Genomic DNA, 23,433 nt, shown 5'->3' on the forward strand with positions numbered 1-23,433 from the left:
GCAAATATCCTCTGAAGACATCTTGCTAAGAAAACCCTGTGATACGGTTGCCTTAGGGCTGCCATAAGTTTGCAATGACTTGAAGGCACACAACAACAGCAAGAAGAGCAGGGAGGACCTGAAGCTGGATAGAAAACCCTATGATAGGTTCGTCTTAGGATCGCTGTAATTTAAAAATGACTTTTGGAGGCAAACAATGATATTATCTCTTTGGACTCCTGATACTGGAGAGCAGCAATGGAAGAGAGTGATAGGCCTTATGTCTTCCAAGCTTGGAAATAATTAGTTCTTTTCGCAATGATGAAGCTGTAACTTTATTGTATTACAGTTGTAACTTCACTCCCTTTATGGTGTAACCCAGTGTTTCCCAAACTTTAGCCTTCCAAATGTTTTGGACTTCAGTTCCCAGAATTCCTGAGAGTTGGCTAAACTGGCTAGACCTTTTGGGAGTTGAAGTCCAAAACATCTGGAGAACCAGAGTTCAGGAAACACTGACATAACCCTTTAGTTCAGTGATTCCCAAATTTTGGTTCTCCAGATGTTTTGGACTTCATCTCCCAGAATCCTTGACTCTTGGTCAAGCTGGTTGGGGTTTCTGGGCATTGAAGTCCAAAACACCTGGAGGACCAAAGATTGAGGACCGCCGCTTTAGGTATTTTTATAGTTAGGAGGTGTAGCATTGAATGGTGGAGGAGGAGGATCACACTGTGCAGGTGCTGGCGTGAGCTACTATCTTCCTTCCATTCTGAGTGTTGAGGTGAGAATGTGATGGAGCAAAACAGAATGTGTTTTGTACCAAAGGCTGGCAGCTTTGCGGCATTCAAATGTTATCCAAAGGGACTCAAAATGCTGTCACAAGCCAAAGAACAGTTGTGCATGTTTTCATTGCTTTTGGAAGAGAGTGAAATTCAAGAGTTGACTTTCTTGGGGTGAATGGAATTACAAGCGTAACCCATTCTCTTTCTAAAGAGTAGCTTTCCAAGCTCTAAATCAGACCTATATTTTTTAGCTGCAAACTTTGGGGGCAAGCCATCCTTAAAGCCAGTTGCCTGTGGCCAGTGAGGAGCTGGTTTCGAGAGGCGCTGTGGCTTTGCAGAAATTGGTTCTTTCCTCTCTCTTCTTCTTCTTCTTTCCATTCACAACGAACATAGCTGTGCCTAGGCAGGTGGCCTGGCCAAAAACTGTGGTCTAGTAACTTGCGTAGGTTATTGGCAAGGCTGCGTTGCTCATTAATCCCACGAATGAGTCAACGAACACCTGCAGCCCTGCTTTCAATAGGAGCCGTTGCTCATACGCTCTCACAGACCTCTTCAGTTCCCTTTCCCTCCAAGCAAGGCTGATTTTGCAATACCTTTTTTGCACTCGAAAACAAAACTATTCCTGGGATGGAAGGAAAGAAGTTCAACAATGGGAGAGAGCCATGAATGTGGAGCTGGGATCCACAATCCCTAGGATAGTCTTCTGTTCAGTTTGCATTAGTCTAAGGTTTGCATTCATAAAAAGAACCTTGAATGTAGGCATAGCACCTTTGAAAAAAATAACCACTGTATCTGTGGGTTGCGTGGCTTCTTCACGGTTGATCCTCCACACCCATCGCTGGAATCAACACCTCCACCTGTGATGCTGAAATGTTTGGCAGCCCTCTCTGTTGTGTACACTGGGTTTTGTTCGGAGTTATGCACCCGGGGCTCTTTTCCTATCTTCCTTGGCGTTTGCATGTGTGCTGTAGCAGAGTCAGAGAACACACGTGGCCCTGTTGTATTGAGCCGCACCATACTAGGCCACAGGTTCCCACAATGAGATCTCTGCATGCCAGGAATTTCAGAGCAAGCTGAAACTTATAAAAGTCACTGGAGCAAGGATGGGTTTAGTGTGTAGTTGGACCAGGAGGTACAGATGGGGGTGGGTGCACCTCAAAAAAGGGGGTGAAGTTATGAACATGGAACAGCATATGCACACAGAAATCCTTTAAAGACCTGTAAAAGTATTGTTGTGAACACTCCCAACATGATCAGGACATGATCAGAATGGAAGAATCATAGATAAATCACAATTGTGTAAGAGACGGTACAAAACGCCAACAAGCGGCGTACCAGTGCCGGCATTAGGGTTAGGGAGCGCGCACCGTGTACACGCTCCCTAACCCTAATACGTCATGGCGACGTAACAATGGTGGCACCCTGTATACATGGGTGCTGCCATTATTATGTAAGTGCCATGTGGCATCCGCACAGCGACGCATGGCACGTACATAACCAGTGCTCCAGTGGCACACTTGTTACGCCAGCGGTGGGAAGCCATGCAGTTTGGTGGCTGTGGCTTCCCTCCCACAGAAAAACTGCCACCACCAGCCCAGACCTTCCAGAAGGTATGTACCAGGCCTAAGTTATTCCTTATCAAGATCCCCCTGTTTCGTCCTAATATTTTTATTTCTTATTCGATTGCTTGCATTGCTGTGTGTCCCCAATTTGAATCGAAGTATTCCATCATTTCTGCCCAGTCCTTCTTGAATTTGTCGGTTGATCTGTTTCGGATCAGCTGAGACAGTTTATCAATTTCTGTGCAATCATACTTTTTCATAACCATTCAGAAAGAAAAAAAGAAAGAGAAAAGGCCAAGGCAATGGGAGTTAGTTGGTTCAGCATTGCATATATATAAAAAAAGATTGTTTTTCAAGCCCAGGTTTATGATTTCACTCCTTAGGGGCACTTCTGTTCCGCTGGCTTTGAAGTTCACCTTTTGCAAACCTTGCTCCTAATTCTCCACAAATGGCAGGCCTTCTTATTCCAGAGGGACAGTTTAGGGCCCTACCTTCCCTGCCTCTGAGCATGAGAGGCTTTGATGGATGGCCCTGGATAAAAGGAGGGGAAGGGAGGAGGAAGGAAAGGTAAGGGGATCTCTTCCACTCAGACCACATCCAGAAACTTCACTCTCTTCTTCCCTGGCCAGTCCTTAAAGCACCACATCTTGGGTTGCCTCTTCCCTTTAGCAAAAGTAGCAGGTAATCCATGCCGCTGGGGCTGCGAATCCACTCCAGGGTTTACTCTGAACTTCAAAAGGAATGAAGTTATTTGGGGGAAAGGAATTAGTATCTTTGGGGAAACCCTTTTAGCATTTGGACTAAAGCCCAGCACAGATTCCACAACCCACTGACATGGAAAGGGGATGTCCACTAGTCCGGCTCGCTTTAGAAGGGCTTGGGTGATATTAACTTAGATTTCGGGGGCATCTCCATGTTAGTCTGGAATATCAGCATGCAAAGGGATCTTGTAGCACCTCTGAGATAAATGAATGAAATAAATTGTAGCATAAGCTTTTGTAATCTTACTTTCATAGACTTGTTGCTGTCCTCTGAGGCTGAAAGAGTGTGGATTGCATCTGAGGAAGTAGACTGAGTCTATGGAAACTTACGCTACAACTTACTTTGCTCAGAGGTGCCACAGGATTCTTTTTGCACCTTGAATAAACTAGATTGTAAGCCTCTTGTGAGTCCCATTTGGGAGAAAGATGGGACACAAATCAAATGAATAACTAAAATGCACAGAGGAGAGGAATTTCAACAGCTGCTCACTATGACAGCTCAAAGGAGCATCCAGCCTTGCAAACTTCAGAATATCAAGCTGCTAAGGATAAACTGCCTTCGCAGATAGTTCTCAGGCTAGAAATCCCAGGATTATCCCACTAACATGGCTAGTGGTGACCACTTTTGCCTCCGCACCCACATTTGTTGCCATAGTCCTGGCACAGCCAGCCCTGCAAAATACAAATAAAGGTGAACATTGCCAACTGAAGCCTTTCCCCATTTTTCCCCAGGGACAGAAAAGCATAAAATCCCAGCTCTAAGACAGACAAAGCTTGGCAGACATCTCTCTCCTCTCTGCTCTTCTGTTCTTTCCCTTTCCAAACTCACGGACAATAAAATCTCCATTTTAGGAATGCTGGCTCTGGTTTTCACACATCTTCCTTCCCCCCTTTTCACGCCTCTCCTCATGCTGTTGAAACCTGACCTCATTCCTTTGCGCATGGTGATAAATTTATTGCTCTATCAGATTCTTTCTTCTTTTACACGCCCCAATGGCCTGATTCCTTGTCCTTCTTCCTCGAGACTTTTCTTTCTCTTTTTGGGGACCTGCTGCTTTCAGGGTCCCCACACTACCCCATTTTTCTTCACCCTGGTCTAATCGGTTTTATGGGACCCCTCTTTCTCCCCTCCACCGTCTTGTCATGCAAACAAGGGTGGGATAATCCATCTTTTTCTTGGCTGCAAAGATCTGACTTGATGATTAGCAGTTCAAAGACCCTGGAGATGAATGGCCTCCCGTCAGGGTTGCACCAAAGGGCATTCACTCCTCCATAGTCCTGGCCATTTGGTTTTCTTCCCTGGTGGGTACCCTCTCTGCCGAGGCTTTCTAAAACGTGAGGCAGAGGCGTGCATCACTGTCCCGGAAGAGTGTTGGGGTGGTTTGGTTGCTGCTGTGAAGTCTTCTCACACAGTGTGTCTGTAATGTGCCTTCAAGTCGCCTGTCGACTTGTGGTGACCCCATGAATTTCATAGGGCTTTCTTAGGCAAGGAAGACGCAGAGATGGTTTTGTCACTTCCTTCCTCCGAAACAGAGCTTACAGCACCTGGCGTTGGTTGGCGGTCACCTGCCCAAGTACTAACCAGGGCTGATCCTGCTTAGCTTCCAATATCAGAGGGGATCTGGTCCCTTTAGGGTACTTAGGTCACTAGCCAAAGAATAGTTGTGCATGCATGTGTTTGCAAGGTGCCTATCAATTTATGGCAACTCCATGAATTCTCTAGGCGTTTCCTAGGCAAGGACTTGTGGCAACCCCATGAATTTTATATGGTTTTCTTAGGCAAGGAAGACGCAGAGATGGTTTTGTCAGTTCCTTCCTCTGAAACAGAGCCTACAGCAACCTGACATTCATTGGCAGTCTCCTGCCCAAGTCCTAACCAGGACTGACCCTGCTTAGCTTCCAATATCAGAGGGGATCTGGTGCCTTTAGGGTACTCAGGTCACTAGCCAAAGAAGAGTTGTGTATGTATGTGTTTTCATGTTTCCTTAGGGTTGCCATAAGTCGGAAGCAACTTGAAAGCAAACAATACACACACAACATACAATAGTGGATGTGGTATAATAACCCTTGAACATCCACAGATTTTGCTATCTCCCGGGGTCCTGGAACCAAAGCCCAGCAGTTACCAAGTGCCCACTGCAATATGTACTATTGGATGTGGTAGTAAAATGGTGTCCCTTATATAAAAAGGCAAAATCAAGGTTTATTGTTTTGAATTTAGATTTTGGGGGGAAATATTTTCTATCAGTGGATAAAGAATCTCTGTATAATGGAGGGTCGACTGTACTATGCGCTGGTATTGCCAAGGCGTTGAATCTTAACCACAACTCAATTCTGCCTTTCTTTCACTTGGAGCAACTACAACTCCCAGAATGCCCCACCAGCATTCTGGGAGCTGGAGTCCCTAACAGTGTTCCCTCCCTTCCAACCTTTCCAAACATTTCTAAGTCACCCACAGCTGAAAGGCAGATGCATTGTGAGTCGATGGAAAATGGATTATGGGAACATGAACCAAGAAGGATTTTCTTGGCCTCTGTTCAAACCCACTTTCCAGGGTTGTGTGTCAGATTAAATGGGGCTGGCGTTGAAATGGGGTGGGGTTGCTTTCCCAGCATTTCATATTCATCATCTACAAGGCAAGAGGTCCCCTTCTCCAAATTCCAGAGGAGTGGAAAAAGACTGGAAGGAGCAGCAGAAAGGCACAAGGGTCTCCTGGGGCCCTTTCACTCAACACAGTTATAATGCTTTCATTGCACATAGGCTCCATCCTATGGCATTCTGGGATTTGTCATTCAAGGAGGAGTGTTTTTAATTATCTCTGCCATAAGCTGCTTCCACGCTGCAAAACCCATGCAGTCTGGTACCACTTTAACCGCCATGGCTCAGTGCTATGGGATTTGGAGTTTGTTGTCACACCAGAGCTCTCTGACAGAGAAGGCTAAATATCTCACAAAACTACAACTCCCAGAGTTCCATAACACTGCATCAGGTCAATTAAAATGGTGTCAAATGTGCAAATGGTGCAGATGTAGCCTGACATTACTGCACAAAGTACATAAAGTATTACATAAATGTCTAATTAACCATTTGTAAGCCACTCTGATAGCCTTTTGGCTGAAGAGCGGGGTATAAATCAATAAATGTTATTATGAAGTACAGATTGCTAGTAGCCACTTGCTTGCCTTAGGAGCCACATGCAGCCCACAGGTTGCACTTTACCCACCCCAGGTATAAGGGCATATGATACTGTCCATTTTTGTGGTCAGTCCCTTGTCTACTTTTGCCCAACTTGGAATTTGCTTCCTTTTCTTAACATCAGGCTGACCTTTTCTTTAAGCTTTCCAACCACCAAGATCCCTTTCTTGGTCAGTTGCATCCAGCTCAGATCTCTTCCTAATGCACATGTGGAGTTAGTGGTTTTGTCTGGTTTATGGTTGCATCACTTTCGTTTGCTTCCACTGGACTGAGGTCTGGCGATGACTGAGGTCTGGGGAAGAAGCAAAACGGCCTTTCAAAGTTGCCCACCCTGGCTTACGCTGAACTGCATTTTGCCATTTTAAGGCCGGTTCTCCCAGTTTGGAAAGATCAATTTGAAGCCCGAGGACTGAAAAGCTCTGCAGGCCCATTCTTGCACAGTGTTTATTTCCAGTCACCTTCTGTGCGGTAAACAGATTGAATTATTATGCCTTCAGTTTAAATACTGGGAGGAGCGGGGAGCCAGGAGTGAAAGTGTGCGCCTGAAAATCCTTAAAGGGAGAGGATATTTTCTCTTAGCCACCTAAATTATTGGGGCTGCTTTACACTTAACTAAGATGAAAGCGCAGGGGGGTTATGCTAATGGATCTACTTTCCACAATGTTGAGTAAGGAGGTTTCTCCTACCTCCTTACTCAATAGGTTACCAATGGCACCCACGTGCCTCAAAAAAGCTCCTTCCCACCATTGCTAGACTAGCTGCCTGCCTCCTTCCTTCCCTTTACGGTATTCTCTGCCAGGTTTCCAAGCTCAGTGGATAAAGCCTCATGCTTTGCATGAAAGAGGTTCCAGCTAGCAACCTAAGGATGGTATGAATATTGGAACATATTCCATCAACGGTTGCAGAGTTCCCATGTGCTGAGATTTCTAATTTGGGGTTGTGAGAACTCCTACGTGGCTTTTCAGCATGCAGGAATCCTGTTTTCTGTGCAGAAATAATGTATTCTACAGGAAAATGTTGTTTTCTGTGCAGAAGGCAAGATTTGTGTGCACTAAATGCAGTCTCCTGTGCAAAAATGGCCAAAGGGTCTCACACACACACACACACACACACATATATATATATATATATATATTTACACAACCAAGTCCCAAGCTGCAGATAGTCTTTAAAAACTTATTTTGGTGCACAACAAAGTCTGAAACGGTGCAGTTTTTGAGGAGTTAAAAAAAAAACAGGAAGAGAATTGCTAAAATTGATTCCTTTGAGAATGAAATTAGCAAAGGTTCCTTTTGCAGGCTCCCACTTAATGATCTGGCAAGGCCTTTTTCTTGGGTAGAGAATTTGGTGAGCGGATACTGGTTAGGCTAGACATAATTAAGCGTTTGCTATTCACATTTACAATCACGATACCATTTCCACACCTGTAAACTTCCCCCAAATCCACCTTGAAATCCAGGCATCAATGCCGAGAGGCGGATTTCTATGCTGCTGGGCAGCAAGATGCTGAAGGATCGATTCTGCGGTGCGGATGCAGCCAGTGTCTCAGGTTTTGGCCCCGATATCACAGGGCCTGGGATAATCATGAACTGAAATCCCCCAAAACACATGAAGGGCAAGGTTATTTTTAAAAGCTATAGGGTTTGCAGATAAATAAATAGGAAGGGTTGTATGGGCCTTAAAGTGGCTTTGAGGGGTGCATACAGCTGACGGGCTGCATTTTGGAGATAGAGCCACTCACTCCCTTGTGCCACTGTGGACATGCCTCACCCTTCCTTGGTCCAACCCACCCCTGGCAAACACAGGAATCCTTCTCTGATCTTGGCTTCCACCTCCTTGATGTGCCTTGCGTCCGTGCCAAAGAGACAGGATCCCGTAGGTGTTTGTGCAATCTGAAGGCATCCCAGGTGCAGAGGAAATGTGCAGAAGGAGGCAGCTTTGCCAACAGATTAAGGCAGAAGGAGGTGGAACAGATCTCAGCTTGAGAGCCCTGCCGTCATTTGCATTCTCAAAGAACACCTTTGTTTTCCCAGAGCTGCAGGAAGAGATTCACGCTGCAGAAATAATGCAGTTTGATACCACTTTGCTCTGGCGCCACAACAACAAATGGTAATTCCCAGAATTCCATAGCATTGAGCCATGGCAGTTAAAGTGGTGTCAAACCAGATCATTTCTGCAGTGTGCCTTAGATGCAATTCTACACCTGCTCACCTTGAGCCACATGTAGAATTAATGTCTTGATCAGGACCAATTTTGATTCGCTTAGGCATGGCACTAAACAACAAATTGCAGTTCCCAGAATTCCATAGCACTTAGCCACATCATTTCTCTCAGCCTCAGAGGAAGGCAATGTCAAACCCACTCTGAAAAAACTTGCTAAGAAAACCTAGGGTCGCCGTAAGTCAAAAAGGACTTGGAGGCACACAACAACAACAAGAATCCTAATCCAAGGAAGAGAACTGAGTCCATCAGTTGTGAGTAGCTGTGATCTTTAGTGCAACCTCCATGCTCAGAGGCAGTCTACCTCTATACTACCAATTGCTGGGGAAGAACAACACAGGAGCTCTGCAGCGCCTTCACCTCCTGCTCTTGGCCTTCCTAGCAGCACAAGGTTGGGCATTATTAGCAAGTTGGAAAAGACACACTTTTCTCAGGATCCAGCCCACATCTGCTTACGTTCCAGCATTGCAACAACATGGAGAGGTGGGAGGAAAAAGGCATGTGGCTTTCACATCTGTTTTGCTCACATTTCTCTGCCTCCATCTCCACACACACACATATGTACACATACTGGCCGTGTCCAAGTTTATATGCAACACCTGGCTTTGGAAATTTAGCCTTATATGGAGACATGGGTGAAACAGCAAGTGGAGAAGTTTGGGTCAGAGATGAAGCTTAGGCTGGAAGAACTTTTCCTGGGGAAACAGTGCCCCCTGCTGGCCCTGGGGTGCATTCACTTCCCTTTTACCAGTCTTAATAAACTGTTCCAAACAATTCCAAAAGCATCTTGGAGTTTTATCTCCAGGTTCTGGATGGAAGGCCATGGCAGTGTGTAACTTCTGTTTCTGTAACTTTTTCAAAGTGCATCCCCAAATGCATTTATTCTGTGACGAATGAATGAATGAAACAAAGGGACTTGCCTTCTGTGGAATCAAATATTAGTTTGGAATAGTTCAGTCTTTGGATAGAGTCAAGCTTGTTGCTTTTTTTGGACTGCAGCTCCCAGAATTCTTTTGTCTCTGCCTCTTTTGTGCATCCCCTGGAGATCCATGAATGCGTGGATCCTACACAGTGGTCGCAGAGGGAAAGGCACCCCAAAATGTAGGACATTCGAGAAAAATATAAGACATGACCAAACAAATGCTAAAAACTCACAGAAATGTAAATTCATGCTTCTCAGTCATGCTCAAAATGGAGGACATTTTTGAAATTCCTCCTGGACAGAAGGTTTCAATGTAGGCCAGGGATTTCTAGTTTCAGAAGGTATTTGGTTTTGTTTTTTGCTGCAGTGGCTCACAAAATTACAAATCCCAGGAGTCTATAGACCACAGTCATGGCAGTGAAACTGGTAGCTAGCTCTGAAATATAAGGGTTAAGTAGGGCCCTAAGAAGCTGCCTTGGACTGAGTCTGATCATTGGTCTGCCTGGCTGACTTTCATTATGATTATGATTATGATTATGATTTATTATGATTGCAACAACTGACAGGGTTTCAAATATACACTCCCAACTGTCCCAGTTTGGCAGGGACAATCCCAGTTAATCCCGTCATCCTGCTTTTTCAGCTGCTTTTAAAACATCCCAGCTTCTCTCTCCTCCTCCAGCTTTCCACCTTTGTCCTTATCTTATCTGAAACACTGAGAGCTGCTGCAAGTCAGAGCTGACAACACTGGGCTGGATGGGTTTGCTATTTTCTTACAGCCAGAATCCTGTATGGGAGTTACGTCTTTGTTAATGGATTTATGTATGTGGGATTTTGAAGTGGTCAATTTCCTAACATCTGTTTCCAGTAGAAGCCTGCTGTTACGTTACCAGGACCAGCAAAGTGCCTGATGGCTATTGCAGACCGATGTCCATAGCTCACATTGCTGGTATCCTGATACACATCTTTACAATCCATTAACCAGGTTTCTTAGTGCTTCTACTTCTTAGCTAAGTATATGTAAAGTTGCACTAAGGCTGCATCTACACTGTAGAAATAATCTGGTTTGACATCACTTAAACTGCCATGGCTCAGTGATACGGAACCTGAGAAATGTAGATTCCTGTGTCACCAGAGCTCTCCAACAGAGAAGGTTGAAATGTCTCACAAAACTACAATCCCCAGAATTCCATCGCACTGAGCCGTGGCAGTTAAAGTGATGTCAAACTGGATTATTTCTGCAATGCAGATGCAGTCTCAGTAAAAGGGGATCTAGGATTCCAGCATACGTTCCTATGAGTTACGGGTCTTCCTCGGAGGATGTTCCTGGAGGCCCTTGGGCCGAGAGGAGCCAAGATTCCCGTTGCAACAAGTGCATGGAAGAAGAACCAGGGAAATGAAGATGAATCCACTTCCCTCAGAGCTCTCCTTTGCTTCACCTTATGTCTCTTATGTCCTCTTCCCTCCTAGTGACGTCTCCCTGCAGAATCATGAAGTGCAACTCTGAATTCCTGGCCGCCACGTCTGGGCCCCACAACCTGGGTGCGGAGGAGGCCCCCGAATTCTGCACCGCCCTGCGCGCCTACGCCCACTGCACCCACCACACTGCCCGCACCTGCCGGGGGGACTTGTTTTACCACTCCGCTGTCCACGGCATTGACGATCTCATGGCCCAACACAACTGCTCCAAAGACGGGCCCACCTCGCCACCCCGCCTCCGCCCCCCACCAAGAGGAGACAGCCAGGAGCGTTCGGACAGCCCCGAAATCTGCCATTACGAGAGGAGCTTCCATAAACACTCCCCGCCTCCCAACTACACTCACTGCGGGCTCTTTGGGGACCCCCACCTCAGGACTTTTTCGGACAGTTTCCAGACATGCAAAGTCCAGGGGGCTTGGCCCCTCATAGACAATAACTACCTGAACGTCCAGGTGACAAACACACCTGTCCTGCCTGGTTCCATGGCAACAGCCACCAGCAAGGTAAGCGCAGAGGAAATTGGTCATTGTCATGCACATTTTGCTCCATGCGCGTTGAACAAAAGCAAGTCACTTGCTCAGTGTTTTCACTGGGGCTGGAAAGAAGGGCTGCAGTCCACAAGAGCATTGCCATTGGTCCTCCACATTTGCGGCTTTGACTTTCGTGGATTGGATTATTTGCGGCTTTGATTAATATGTTCTCTCTAGGAATCTCTAGGTCCTCCAGTGCAACTCTTCCAGAAGTTGACCATTGTGTTGTGCTGGAGAACCTAGAAATTGATAGAGAAAGCACTTCTCTAGGCATTTGTAGGTCCTCCAGCATGATTCTTTCTTTGATCAACCTCTGGCAGATGTTGACCATGGAGTTGCGCTGGAGGACTTAAAGATTCCTAGAAAAGTTTTCTCTGAGGTCAAAAGCATAGTGAATTTTTATTTGGGGTTTTCGTCCCTATCCCCAACAAATGTGGAGGGACCACTGTAGTTTTATGTCCCAAGAAACTACCATTTATGAAACTATATCGCTAGTCTTTACACCTACTAGGAAAGGTATTTTATGTTGAGGAGGTTGCCCTCTTGTGGACATTGTGTTAGTAATGCCTTACCTTTTACTTATTGGCTTACTATCCTGCCTTTTCCCCAAAGGCAGATCATGTCATTCAAAAGCAATATTGTGGGCTTTCCGCATTTGCTGGAGTTAAGGGTTGCAGGACTTCCTTGCAAGGGGAACAACCACAAATTAAAAAACCACTACATTTTAGGTGAAAGAACCTCTGTGTAGGAATCTCTAAGTCCACAACTCTGTGGTCAACATCCATCAGAGGTTGACCCTAGAATCACGATGGAGGACCTTCAAATGGTCCTCCAGTGTGACTCTATGGTCAATGTCCAGCAGAGTTGTGCTGGAGGACCTAGAGATTCCTAGAGCGACCATAAATTGTATATATGCAGCGACTATTGTCAGCCAAAACAGTTCATTCATGAGGCTGTTCTGTCCCTTTTCAGCATTGATCTGCATTTTTTAAATCTACAGCAAATAATAATAATAATAATGTATAGCTTGAATATAGTCCTTTTCTCCTGAATCCAATTAAAATGTATGTTGCAATAATATTTGGGGAAGAAGTAGCAAATGAATTATGTTATGTGCTATAAAGACATCAGAAGCAGAATACAGGGATCTAATGGAAATTGAGGCCGAAAAGACACAATTAATTAAGAAAATTAGAACAAAATGTTATTGTTACAGCCCATTTCCTTTGAGTTAATTCCCTCCCTGTCTGGTGTTACAGAAAATCCAGTTACTGGTGGATTGGCTTTGTGTGTGTGTGTGTATATACACATGTGTGTGTGTTTTTCCCAGGAACTGGGGGCTGACAGTATTAAAAAGCCCTATGAAATTCATGGGGTCCTTATAGGTCAATAGCCAAATTGAAGGCACACACACAGACAAGAGCAAAAACTTCTGTTTTTCTTTTTGCCCAAAATTGCTGAATTTCCCACAAGCTGCGCCTGCACTGCAGAAATAAAGCCATTTGGTGCCACTTTAACAGCCATGGCTCCATGCTATGAAATTCTGGGTGATGTAGTTTTGTGAGACATTTAGCCTTCTTTACATCAACGTCAAACTGTATTATTTCTGCAGTGCAGATTGGACCTGGGTTGGCTGATGAAATTTAAAAAAAGCCAGAATAAGTCTTGAGTCATTGCCTGATCCTGGTTTAAACACACATAGTACCCATTCCAGAAGTTATCTTTCATTAGCTATTGCCTTTTGAGTTGTGTCAAGGCCAAATCCATTTCCAGAGAGATAAAGTCTCACCACTTGAGAGTCCTTAAGTAGTACAGAGGAGGACGGAGGCAAAGTCTGGGATGGGTATGGTTGGAATTCAGGACCCTTGTCACACATATATGTAACTTTTCCCCTTTTCCTATCATCTTTCCCCACACAGCTCACCATCATCTTCAAGAGCTTCCAGGAATGCGTGGACCAGAAGGTCTACCAAGCTGAGATGGATGAACTCCCCGCTGCCTTCGCTGACGGCTCCAAAAACGGCGGCGACAAGCACGGTGCCAACAGCTTGAAAATCATTGAGAAAGTCTCTGGCCAGCACATCGAGATCCAGGCCAAGTACATTGGCACCACCATTGTGGTCAGGCAGGTGGGCCGCTACCTGACCTTCGCTGTGCGGATGCCCGAGGAGGTGGTGAAAGCTGTGGAAGATGGAGACAACCAGGGCCTTTACCTCTGCCTCCGGGGATGCCCGGCTCAACCAGCAGATAGACTTCCAGGCCTTCCGCTCCACCACCCAGACCACGGAAAACCGGGCTCGCCGAAAAGGCCCCAGCCTTCCCTCTTCGCCAGAGGCTTTCACCTATGAGACAGCCTGGCAAGTGCCGAGAGAAGCTCCCAGTGGAGGACTTGTACTTCCAATCCTGCGTCTGACCTTTTGAGACGGGCGCGTCAACTTTACCCTGGCTGCTTACTATGCTTTCGAAGACGTCAAGATGCTTCACTCCAACAAGGACAAGTTGCACCTGTACGAAAGGACACGAGCTTTGGAACCGGGCAATATGGCCTCCTCAAAACATTCCCTGCCCCTCCTCTTCTTTTGCTTCCACTGCTGGTCTTGACATGTTTGAGCCATTGTCCAGCCTGTTCCTATAGACCCAGCATCACAGCACTGGGAATGAACAGTTGTGTTAGAGTACTGTTATCCAGAGGCCGAGGCTTGCATACTGGAGTTCGTGTTTTTAACCCCTTCTCTCCTCCAGAAACCCCAACATGTTTGGACCTTTGGGAAAACCGAGGCCTCTCTTATTTGAAGCATCTCTACTAGATTGGATCCCAACTTTAGCCCTGTTTTCAGTTTTCTTCATCCTGTCGTGGGGACAATGGGAGGATGCCTTGCTGTCCACCCCAGCGTTCCTTTTGTCTTACTGTGAGTGGTTTGCGGTCATCGTAGCATTGGCATTTGTGAAATTTTCCCAAAGAGGGTGGCTCCTTGTTGCTGCTGGAGAGAGAATGCCAGGAGTGCAACTGGGGTGTAAGAAAGAAGAAAAGACCCACAGAAAAGATTCTGTGTGGCTCAGACCCATGCTTTTGTGGTTGTCAGTCCATTGGATGTACCTGCTTGTTGCCAGAGAGTGCCAAATGCTCCCTGAGAATTGGGTCACACATGCATTTCCTCTCACTTTGGGGTACTTGGTGCTCAGTGTGCAAACATGCTGGTGCACAACTGCTCTCTATCTTCTTCCTTGTGCAGCTGCTGGTAGTTGCTTTGCATAGCTGTGTTGGTAGCAGTATTACAAAGCTACCCTTCCTTCCTTCCTTCCTTCCTCCTTCTCTCTCCTTTCATCCTTCTTCCCTCTGGCATCTTCTAGCTGTACAAAGGAACTTTAAGGTGCATGTCACAAGTGGCTTTGCTCATAGCAAAGAATGTTTTTGCACACAGATGGTCCCTTGGAGATTGATATGTCACCTGGGAATGATTCCTGGATGAAACCCAGGAGAGCTGCTGTGTAGAGCAGGGGGGGAGAGGGAGGGCAAATGGTTCAAGGCCAATTTTGCAGCCCAAGGAGAACTCACTGTTGGTTACCGAAGCAGAAATATGCTTTTTAAAAAACCTGTGAGGGGATGGGAGAGTGTGGTCTATTCTAATGAAAAAGCATGAGCCATTTTTTTTCATTTCCTCAAAATTTTAAAGTAGGGGTTATGTGGGCTTCAGAGGCCATGGTCTGCCAAAATGGACTTGGTCCAACAGGGATGGAAGTGGTTCTTACGTCCGTGACTATTAGTAGGAAGCTCAACATTATTTGGGTCTGGAATATCAGTACGCAAGGGATCTGGCAGCACTTTTGGACCTACTTTGAGCATACTGTGCATAAGCTTTTGTAGACAAAGTCTGAAGAAGTGGACCAAGTCTACAAAAGCTTATGCTACAACTTCTTTCACGCAGCTAGTCTCAAAAAGTATTGCAGATCCCTTTGCATAATGATGGAGACTGTATCCCGTTTGCACAGAATATTCGGCTTGTGTTCAGGTTTTGCCTACAATCTGTTTGTGTCTTACATGCAAATTCCCCTTGTGAAGAGAGGTTGGATGTTATTGACCAAGGGTTGCCCCAAGATTGCCGAAGCAGAGTTGTGCAGGCAGTGCCACTATAACACGAGATGCACATATGGTTACACATGCTGCTGTTCAACACAAGGGCTATTGGACCGATCACTGCACAATTTCATACATGGCCCTGATGCGGATCTTGGCAGATGTGGTGTCATGTGCTGATGGATAGGACAGGCTGGAGACTAACTTGGCACGGGATATATAAGTGGAGAGCAGCTTGAGTCTACCTGTCAATGTATGGATGAGACACCAAGGTTTAAAACTCCATCATTAATGGAAATCCAATGGGGACATTGGGCAATCTATTCATTGAATCTCACTAGAAGACAGTGAAAGCCTCCTCTGAGTAAACCCAAGAAAACCCTATGTAAAAGTCACAATTAGTCAGGATAGATTGAAAGCACCTAACAGCAACCCACAAAGCAGGACTTCTCAGTGCTCATCCTCCTCATTTTCCCCCATCCTTTCAGACTAATCTCTCCACCTTTTCCCAATATTTCCATTTCTCATGTTCAGATAATTAAGAGTGCACTTATTATTTTCCCTACCAACGTGTTTGGGGCTTTTGGGTTACGTTTGACCAAGTTCTGGCATTACCAGTGAAGCAGAGCCAATGAAGACCCAACAAATAGAGGTGGGAGGTGGGAATTAAAGCAAAAACTTGGGGGGTGGGTGGGGCGCATTCAACAATCTCACATGTCCTCCTTCCCCCCCCCCCCCCCAACTTCTTTTGTGCATGTAGAACATGTGTGGGGTGTCGATGTACATACTGTAAATTATTTATTGATGAAAATGCAAGTAAAGCTTTTCTTCCCAACACGGTGTGCATGCATGTGCGTTTCCCTTTGTGGCATCATTGAGGGTTAGGGATGTCACCGATTGGGTCGTGTGTGTTGTAGCTTTTGTCTGTTCAAAAAGGGATAAAGAATGTGGATTTCCAAACTGCAGACTAAAGGGTAGAATAGTCTCCGTCACACTATACAATTACAGCATTACGACTCCACTTCGAGTGCCATGGCTCCATCCTATGTAATCCTAGGATCTGTAGTTTGGTGAGATTCTAAAGCTTCCTGGCATATCATTCTAAATATCTCAGAGAACCACAAATCCCAAGATTTCATAAAATGGAGCTAGGGCAGTCAAAGGAAAGACAAGATTCCCCTAGATCTTGGCAAAGGTCCTTTCTGGAAAGGAGGGTTACATCTCCCAGAATTCCCCATGTTTCTGGGAGAGTCAGAAAGTTGTCCCAGAAAGGACCTTTGCCAAGCTTTGGGTGAGCAATCAATATCCAAAAAAAGCTAACCTTGACGTTGCCGTTTTATATCAGGGACACGATTTTACTACCACATTAAATACAATAGTGATAACTCCAGTCATTTTTGTATTTTACTGAACACATCACTAGTTGAGGAAAGAAGGAAAGTGACGGAACCTTTCATGGGAGGTCAATGTTTAAAATTTCATTACAAAAATAATGTGGGCAGAGGGAGAAGCCCATGTAACATAAATCAGGGATATATGTGGCCAAGCAAATGCTTGAGATATGGATGATCCGCCAGGGACAGGGTTAGATTAAAATATCAGATTTCAGAAGGCTCCAGAGATTGGAGTTTGGACACTTGACAGATGATATTAATCACTTTTTAAAAGATGCCGGCATCAAGGGATTTGCTCTTTATTGTCTCCCCTGTTTCTTACTCTCCCAAACCTGAACAATACATAGCCTAGTTGTGACCTGTGTTCAAATGTGGGGAAGAAATTTTACACATTGGACAGTCCCCAAGAGAACTGCCATCCTGTATGGGAAATTCAAAGGGACTGCATTGTTAGTCTGGGAAATGAATGTGCAAAGGGATCTTGAAGCACCTTTGAGAAGAAGCTGGTAAGAGAGAGGAGCTGGTAGCATGAATTTTCCTAGACTTGAGTCAACATCTGCATCTGAAGAAACAGGGTCAAGTCTACAAAAGGTCGTGTCACCAGCTTCTTTCTTTCTGTTAGTTTCAAAGCCGCTACAAGATCCTTTTGCACACTGTATGGAAAATAGCATCCATGCATGTATTTATTTATTTTTGCATTTTACAATTCACCTCTAAGGCAAGGGAGATGGTCTGTGTTTGAAGTATTTTGCCATCTTTTTCCTGGTAAGAGCTTGAAAAACCCCAGAGGTAAAACTCACATATGCACAGCTTTAATTCTGTCCAGCAAAGAGCTAACACAGAACTCAGAATAACCACCGTTTGCATCTAATAAATACATATATATATATATATATATATATATAGCCAAAACAGAATAAATAACCAAAAAAGCACAAGGAAGCCAGCAGATTTATAATGAATAATGATAATAATAAATAAATTATTTATTTATAGCCCGCCCAGTCTCTAGGAATCTGGGCAGGTTACAACAGTCAAAATGCATTAGAAACACAATAAAATACAAAACGATCCCTTCCCAACCTCCTCCCCAATATTAAAACTACAATTAAACAATCAGAGTTTAAAAACAATAAAATGCAATATAGCAAAATAAACTATAAAAGAATCCATGCAGTGTAGGAAACTAATACATCCACTATGAAAACATATTTACATCAGAAATCCCTACTGTTTGCTTGTTTTCTTATGGCAACCAAGACTAGTTGGTCTCCCCCTCTTACATCCAAGGTTTTCCTGAGCAAGTGTAGTTCAAGCTCTGGACCTTGGAGGAAATGCACAGGGCAGGATGGGGGATAGCTATGGGTCACCAAACACATTTGGAGGACCAAAGGTTGGGAACCACTGGTCTAGAACATCAGTATGTAAAGGGATCTTCTGCTACCTTTGACCCTAAGAGCCTGATCACACAAGGAGAGGAATTTGTAGCATAAGCCTTCATAGACATGATCTACTTCCAATGAAGTGTTGCCTAGGAAGTGTGGCTCATTTCAAAATGACTGATAGCTGTCAAAATGACTTGACCTCCTCCCTCCCAGTGGTCTGAACCATCCAACTGCGTCCATTTCCAGTAAATAGTCCAAGTGGCCTTGGCGGGGTTACGTGGCCTCTTGCCCTGCAACCCCTGACCAGTACAAAACGGTTTCAGACCTATCGATTCATCCAATGGGGGTGAATCTGCAACACGCGGTCCAATTGGCCTGAACAGGGTCAAAAAGTCTTCCTCCTTTAGTTCCTCTTCCTTTTCATCAGAGATCTTGATGTGATCTCCTACAAAATAATGATGGGTTCCTCCTCCTCTCCTCCCTCTGATATCCAAATGGGTTCTTCCTTCTTTTCTTCCTCCTCCTCATCCCAATCAGATATCACGATGGGCTCGCTCTCAGCTGTAACATTGTCTCCAGCTGCGGCCTGGATGCCTTTGGGCTGTGAACCAAGAAAATTGGGCAGCTTGGTCCTAAAGCAAAATCAGGGATCTGACCACTGAAAGGAAGGAGAGGAAGTGAGCATGGCCTTGCCTTGTTGTTTGCATTCTGAATGAATGAATAAATGAATTTATTATGGCACATGGCCAGCACCAAAATATGGCAAACATACAAAACATGTAACATCAGGTGTACTGCCATAGCACAAAGATATCTTTTTATATTTGCCTTCAACTACGGCTGACGGAATGATATTAAATCTTGCAAGCATAAATGCTCTTCTAAATTTGGGGATGTTCAAGTTATCAAAGTATCTGGCATGTGTGGAAACTCTTTCAGTTTCCCCCAATTATGGGATAGAGAATTGCTTTGCTTTTGTGGGTTTGTAGGTCAATATCTTTAATTCTCTGTGGGATAACAGTTCTTGCTTTATTAAAAGCCAACATAAGTACATGATCTCTTGATAACCCAATAGAAGAAAGATTCAAAATTAAGGAATTTATCCAAGTTGATCTAAAAGGGTCCGTTAGTATTAATGGGGCCAAACCAATAAGATTGTGTTCTTGTTGTGTGTCCCCAAGTCACTTTTGACTTATGGAGAGCCTACGGCAAACATGTCATAAACCTTTGCAGACTCTGTCTCCTTCCTCAGATGCAAGGAGTGGCCTAAGGTCCTTTCTGGGCAGCCCTTCACTCCATGCATCTGTGGAAGGAGATATATCCTACAATAGCTGATGCTACAACTTCTTTTGAAGGCACAAGGCCTGGTCCAGCACCTCTTGGCTTCTCCATTGGGCTTCCGGCACAACTGACCTCTTTCTTGCTGCTGGGTTCGCCATCTGCGAATCCTTCCGTGTCCATTGGGATGTATTGGTGCTTTGGCCTCTTGGCAGTATTCATGGCCTCTGCCTCGCTCAGTGAGCCAGATGGGCTTTCCAGTCTTCTCTTCATTTCAGGGCTTGGTTATCAATCAGGGCCTGAGCCTGGAAGAGTTAAGAAGGATCAGTTAAATGGCTTCCAGAAGGTACTTCTGCTTACCTTCCCAAGTATTATTTGCTCCATGGCATAAGATAAATACCTGAGCTTGTGGAATTGCAATATTCCTAAAATGTTGTTGTGGCGTACCTTTAATTCATGGTGGCCAAAGGCAAACTTATCCTATTCTTGGCAAGATTTGTTCAGAGGAGGTTTGCATAGCCTTCCTCTGAAGCTGAGAAAGCATGATTTACCCATGGTCACCCACAGAGTTTCCATGGCTAAATGCAGCTTTGAATCCTCATCGCCCATCATCCTAGTCCAACACTCAAACCACTATACTATATTGGCTCTCTATTCTTGCAATGCAATCTTCAGATTATGAAAAGAGGACAGGTTAGCAGGTTTGATGGAAATGGTGTTCTGGCCCTGGAAAAGGCCAACAAACAACCTCCCAAAAGGGTGGTACCGGCCCCATGCACCCTATAACTGTGCACCCGCCTCTATGCCTTGGAAAACAAATTGAAGGCACCCTCCTGGTAGGTTTTGTCTTGAATTTACTCCCAAATAACATGTCTTCTGTGAAAGGTTGAAACCATTGGGTTATTAAGGAGCAAAACTGTGAAATAGCATGGCCTTAATAGAGGTATATAATTTTCTCCATGGGGTGGAGAAAGTGGAAGGAGATACAGTTTTCTCCTTCTCTCCTATTACTTGATCTTGGGGTCATTCAGAGGAGCTAGGAAGTTCAGGTCAGAGGAAAAAGAAACAAAAAACTGCATTGCAGTTAATGTACAGGCTCTGACTTCCATGTTATTGGGGCATTGAATTTCCATGTTGTTGGGGCATTGGGTCCACGGTGCTGGATCCTAGTTCCAAGATAGGGGTCATTCCCACTGGCCTATAACGCAGGTCTGGATGCGAATCATGGGTTCATCGTTTCCATTTGAGCACAAATTCGACCTGCATTGCTCCGAAATCGTTCCCATTGAGATTCGAATCTGATTCGATTTATCTAGAAAAACCCGAATTATAGGTCTATAAACCAGTTTTAAAAAACAGTGGTTTTAAAGCAAGTTTTCCTGTGCCTCCTTAGTCTGATTCGGGGCAAATGAATGGGAATGAAAGGGAGTCTGATTCAGGAAACTGGAGATGGGAGGAACAGCGCTCAAGGGGCTGGCCTGGGGGTTCTTTTTCTGCATCACCAGCGTCATTTTCTTCCATTCGCATAGCCTTTCCCTCAGTGGATTGGGAAGCAGGGTAAGGCGATTGTGCTACATTGAGTTTCAAATACACATTACTCCCCCTGCAACCTCCCCTCTGCTCCACATTCATAAACCGATGTCTGAGGAGAGCCATTGAACACCATTTTAACTATTATTATTATTATTATTTTCTATGGGAACTATGGGAAGACAGATGGGCTTTGCAGTACATGCCTGCATGATGGCCCCCCAGACAGCCCAGGGAGCAATGGGGGAGGCAAAGGGACTTGGGGTCATTAGAGGCCCCTCTTCTCTCTTTCCCAGAGGAACTAGGGGAAGACACAGATGGGCTTTGCAGTACATGCCTGCATGATGGCCCCCCAGACAGCCAAGGGAGCAATGGGGGAGGCAAAGGGACTTGGGGTCATTAGAGGCTCCTCTTCTCTCTTTCCCAGAAGAGCTATGGGAAGACACAGATGGGCTTTGCAGTACATGCCTGCATGATCATCCCCCAGACAGCCCAGGGATCCATCAGGGAGGCAAAGGGACATGGGGTCATTAGAGGCTCCTCTTCTCTCTTTCCCAGAGGAACTAGGGGAAGACACAGATGGGCTTTGCAGTACATGCCCGCATGATGGCCCCCCAGACAGCCCAGGGAGCAATGGGGGAGGCAAAGGGACTTGGGGTCATTAGAGGCATCACAGACAGTTCAGACCAAAAGACAGAGACAATTCACCAACTCACTAACATGGGAATCACCAGCTACTGCTGTCTATCTGATTCTGCAAGCCCTTGTCTTCCAGTTTCCCCTTTCCCTCCCAGTTAACATTTGGAGATGATCCAAATGCCACTAACCATCCTGGGCATAGAATACTGTTTGAAACCACTGAGGTTCTGGACCATGCCAACCACTACCATGTCAGGATGCACAGGGAAGCCATTGAAATCCCCAAACACCTGGACAATTTCAACCAGAAAGAAGAAACCCTTAAAGTGAATTTCTAGACTTATACATGAGTATATACAGTAAGTTCATTCTACATTTTGTATTCTACTCCACCTTGTGACCCACTCCTGGGAGAAACGAAATTGAAGAAATAGCACAACCATACATTGCTATGAACGCAACTAATGAATGTCTGCTTAAGAAGGAGGCTATCAGGTGAGCTCAAGCAGTCCACCTGGTTTAAAGCAACACCTTCAGAAAGCAGTAGTAGCTAGCACTTAAATAAAGAAAGTATTGGAAGCACTTCCTATGAAGAGGAAATCAGCCAATGAAACCAAGAGAGCTCTCCAAATGATAAATGGGACCAGAACCAAACGAATAGTAAGGCTCTGGTCAGTTGGTGTCTCTCCAGCTTCAACCACCACCGGACCTCAACTGCCGCAACTTTCAGTTGGCCAAGATTCTCCATGATCTCCAAGGAAACAAAACAACCAATCAAAATGTTCCATCCTATTTTGTCCCATCTGCCCACTTCCCCACCAGGTCCAAATAGATGGGTTACCATTGCTTTCAATGGGATGGTCTCAATGGCGTTTTAAAATTTAGTAGTTTTTAGCTGATTCTTTTGGGGAGCCGCCTTGGGTCCCCCTTGGAATAGAAATGGAATAACTCTTTGCATCAGAAACTGGAAATGCTGGCTCCCACTCCACAAGAAATGCAGCATATCAATGAGATTATTATCTTGATTAGGATTGGGACAAGTTGGGTCTCCCTTATCCAAAATGCTTGGGACTAGAAGTGTTTTGGGTTTCGGACTTGGTCAGATTTTGAAATGTTTTCCTAAACATAATGATAAATCTTGGACACAGGGCTCAAGTCTTATCATGATATTCATGTATGTCCATATACACCTTCTACACATTGCCTGAAGCTAATTTTATACACATTTAATTTATTCATTTATAGGCTGCCTTTCTTGAAGCACTTTTGAGAGAAGCTGGTAAGAGAACGAAGCTGCTAGCATGAAGTTTTCTAGACTTCAGTCAGCATCTGCATCTCAAGAAATAGACTCAAGTCTACAAAAAGGTCTTCTTTTTTCAGTCTCAAAGGCGCTACAAGATCCCTTTGCACACTGTATGGAAAATGGCACTCGTGTATCTATTTCTTTATGCATTTTATAACTCATCTCTAAGGCAAGGGAGGTGGTCTGTGTTTGAAGTATTCTGCCATCTTTTTGCCATGAAGAGCTTGAAAACAGCTAGATGTAAAACTCAGATATGCACAACTTTGATTTTGTCCAGCAAAGAGACAGAACTCACAATAACCCCCGTTTGTGTCTCCCTTTCACTGACCAAGAAATAAAGACGCAAACTAACAAACAGCCAAAATACCACAAGTAACCAAAAAAGCACAGGCAGCAAGCCGA

At 44.9% G+C, this 23,433-nt stretch overlaps 1 protein-coding gene across 1 annotated transcript in view; it reads left to right on the forward strand.

Moving 5' to 3' along the window:
• The window catches only part of RGMA (repulsive guidance molecule BMP co-receptor a), a 32,663-nt gene extending 18,635 nt beyond the window's left edge, over positions 1 to 14,028 (forward strand). The window contains 5 exon segments of the mRNA XM_042474018.1: positions 10,889 to 11,400; positions 13,347 to 13,661; positions 13,663 to 13,781; positions 13,783 to 13,835; positions 13,838 to 14,028. Of these exon segments, the coding sequence (XP_042329952.1) occupies positions 10,889 to 11,400; positions 13,347 to 13,661; positions 13,663 to 13,781; positions 13,783 to 13,835; positions 13,838 to 14,028 (1,190 nt within the window).
• The last annotated feature ends 9,405 nt before the right edge of the window (positions 14,029 to 23,433 follow it).

The sequence above is a fragment of the Sceloporus undulatus genome, chromosome 6 (genome assembly GCF_019175285.1).
Source record: "Sceloporus undulatus isolate JIND9_A2432 ecotype Alabama chromosome 6, SceUnd_v1.1, whole genome shotgun sequence".
In the NCBI taxonomy this organism is placed as follows: Eukaryota; Metazoa; Chordata; class Lepidosauria; order Squamata; family Phrynosomatidae; genus Sceloporus; species Sceloporus undulatus.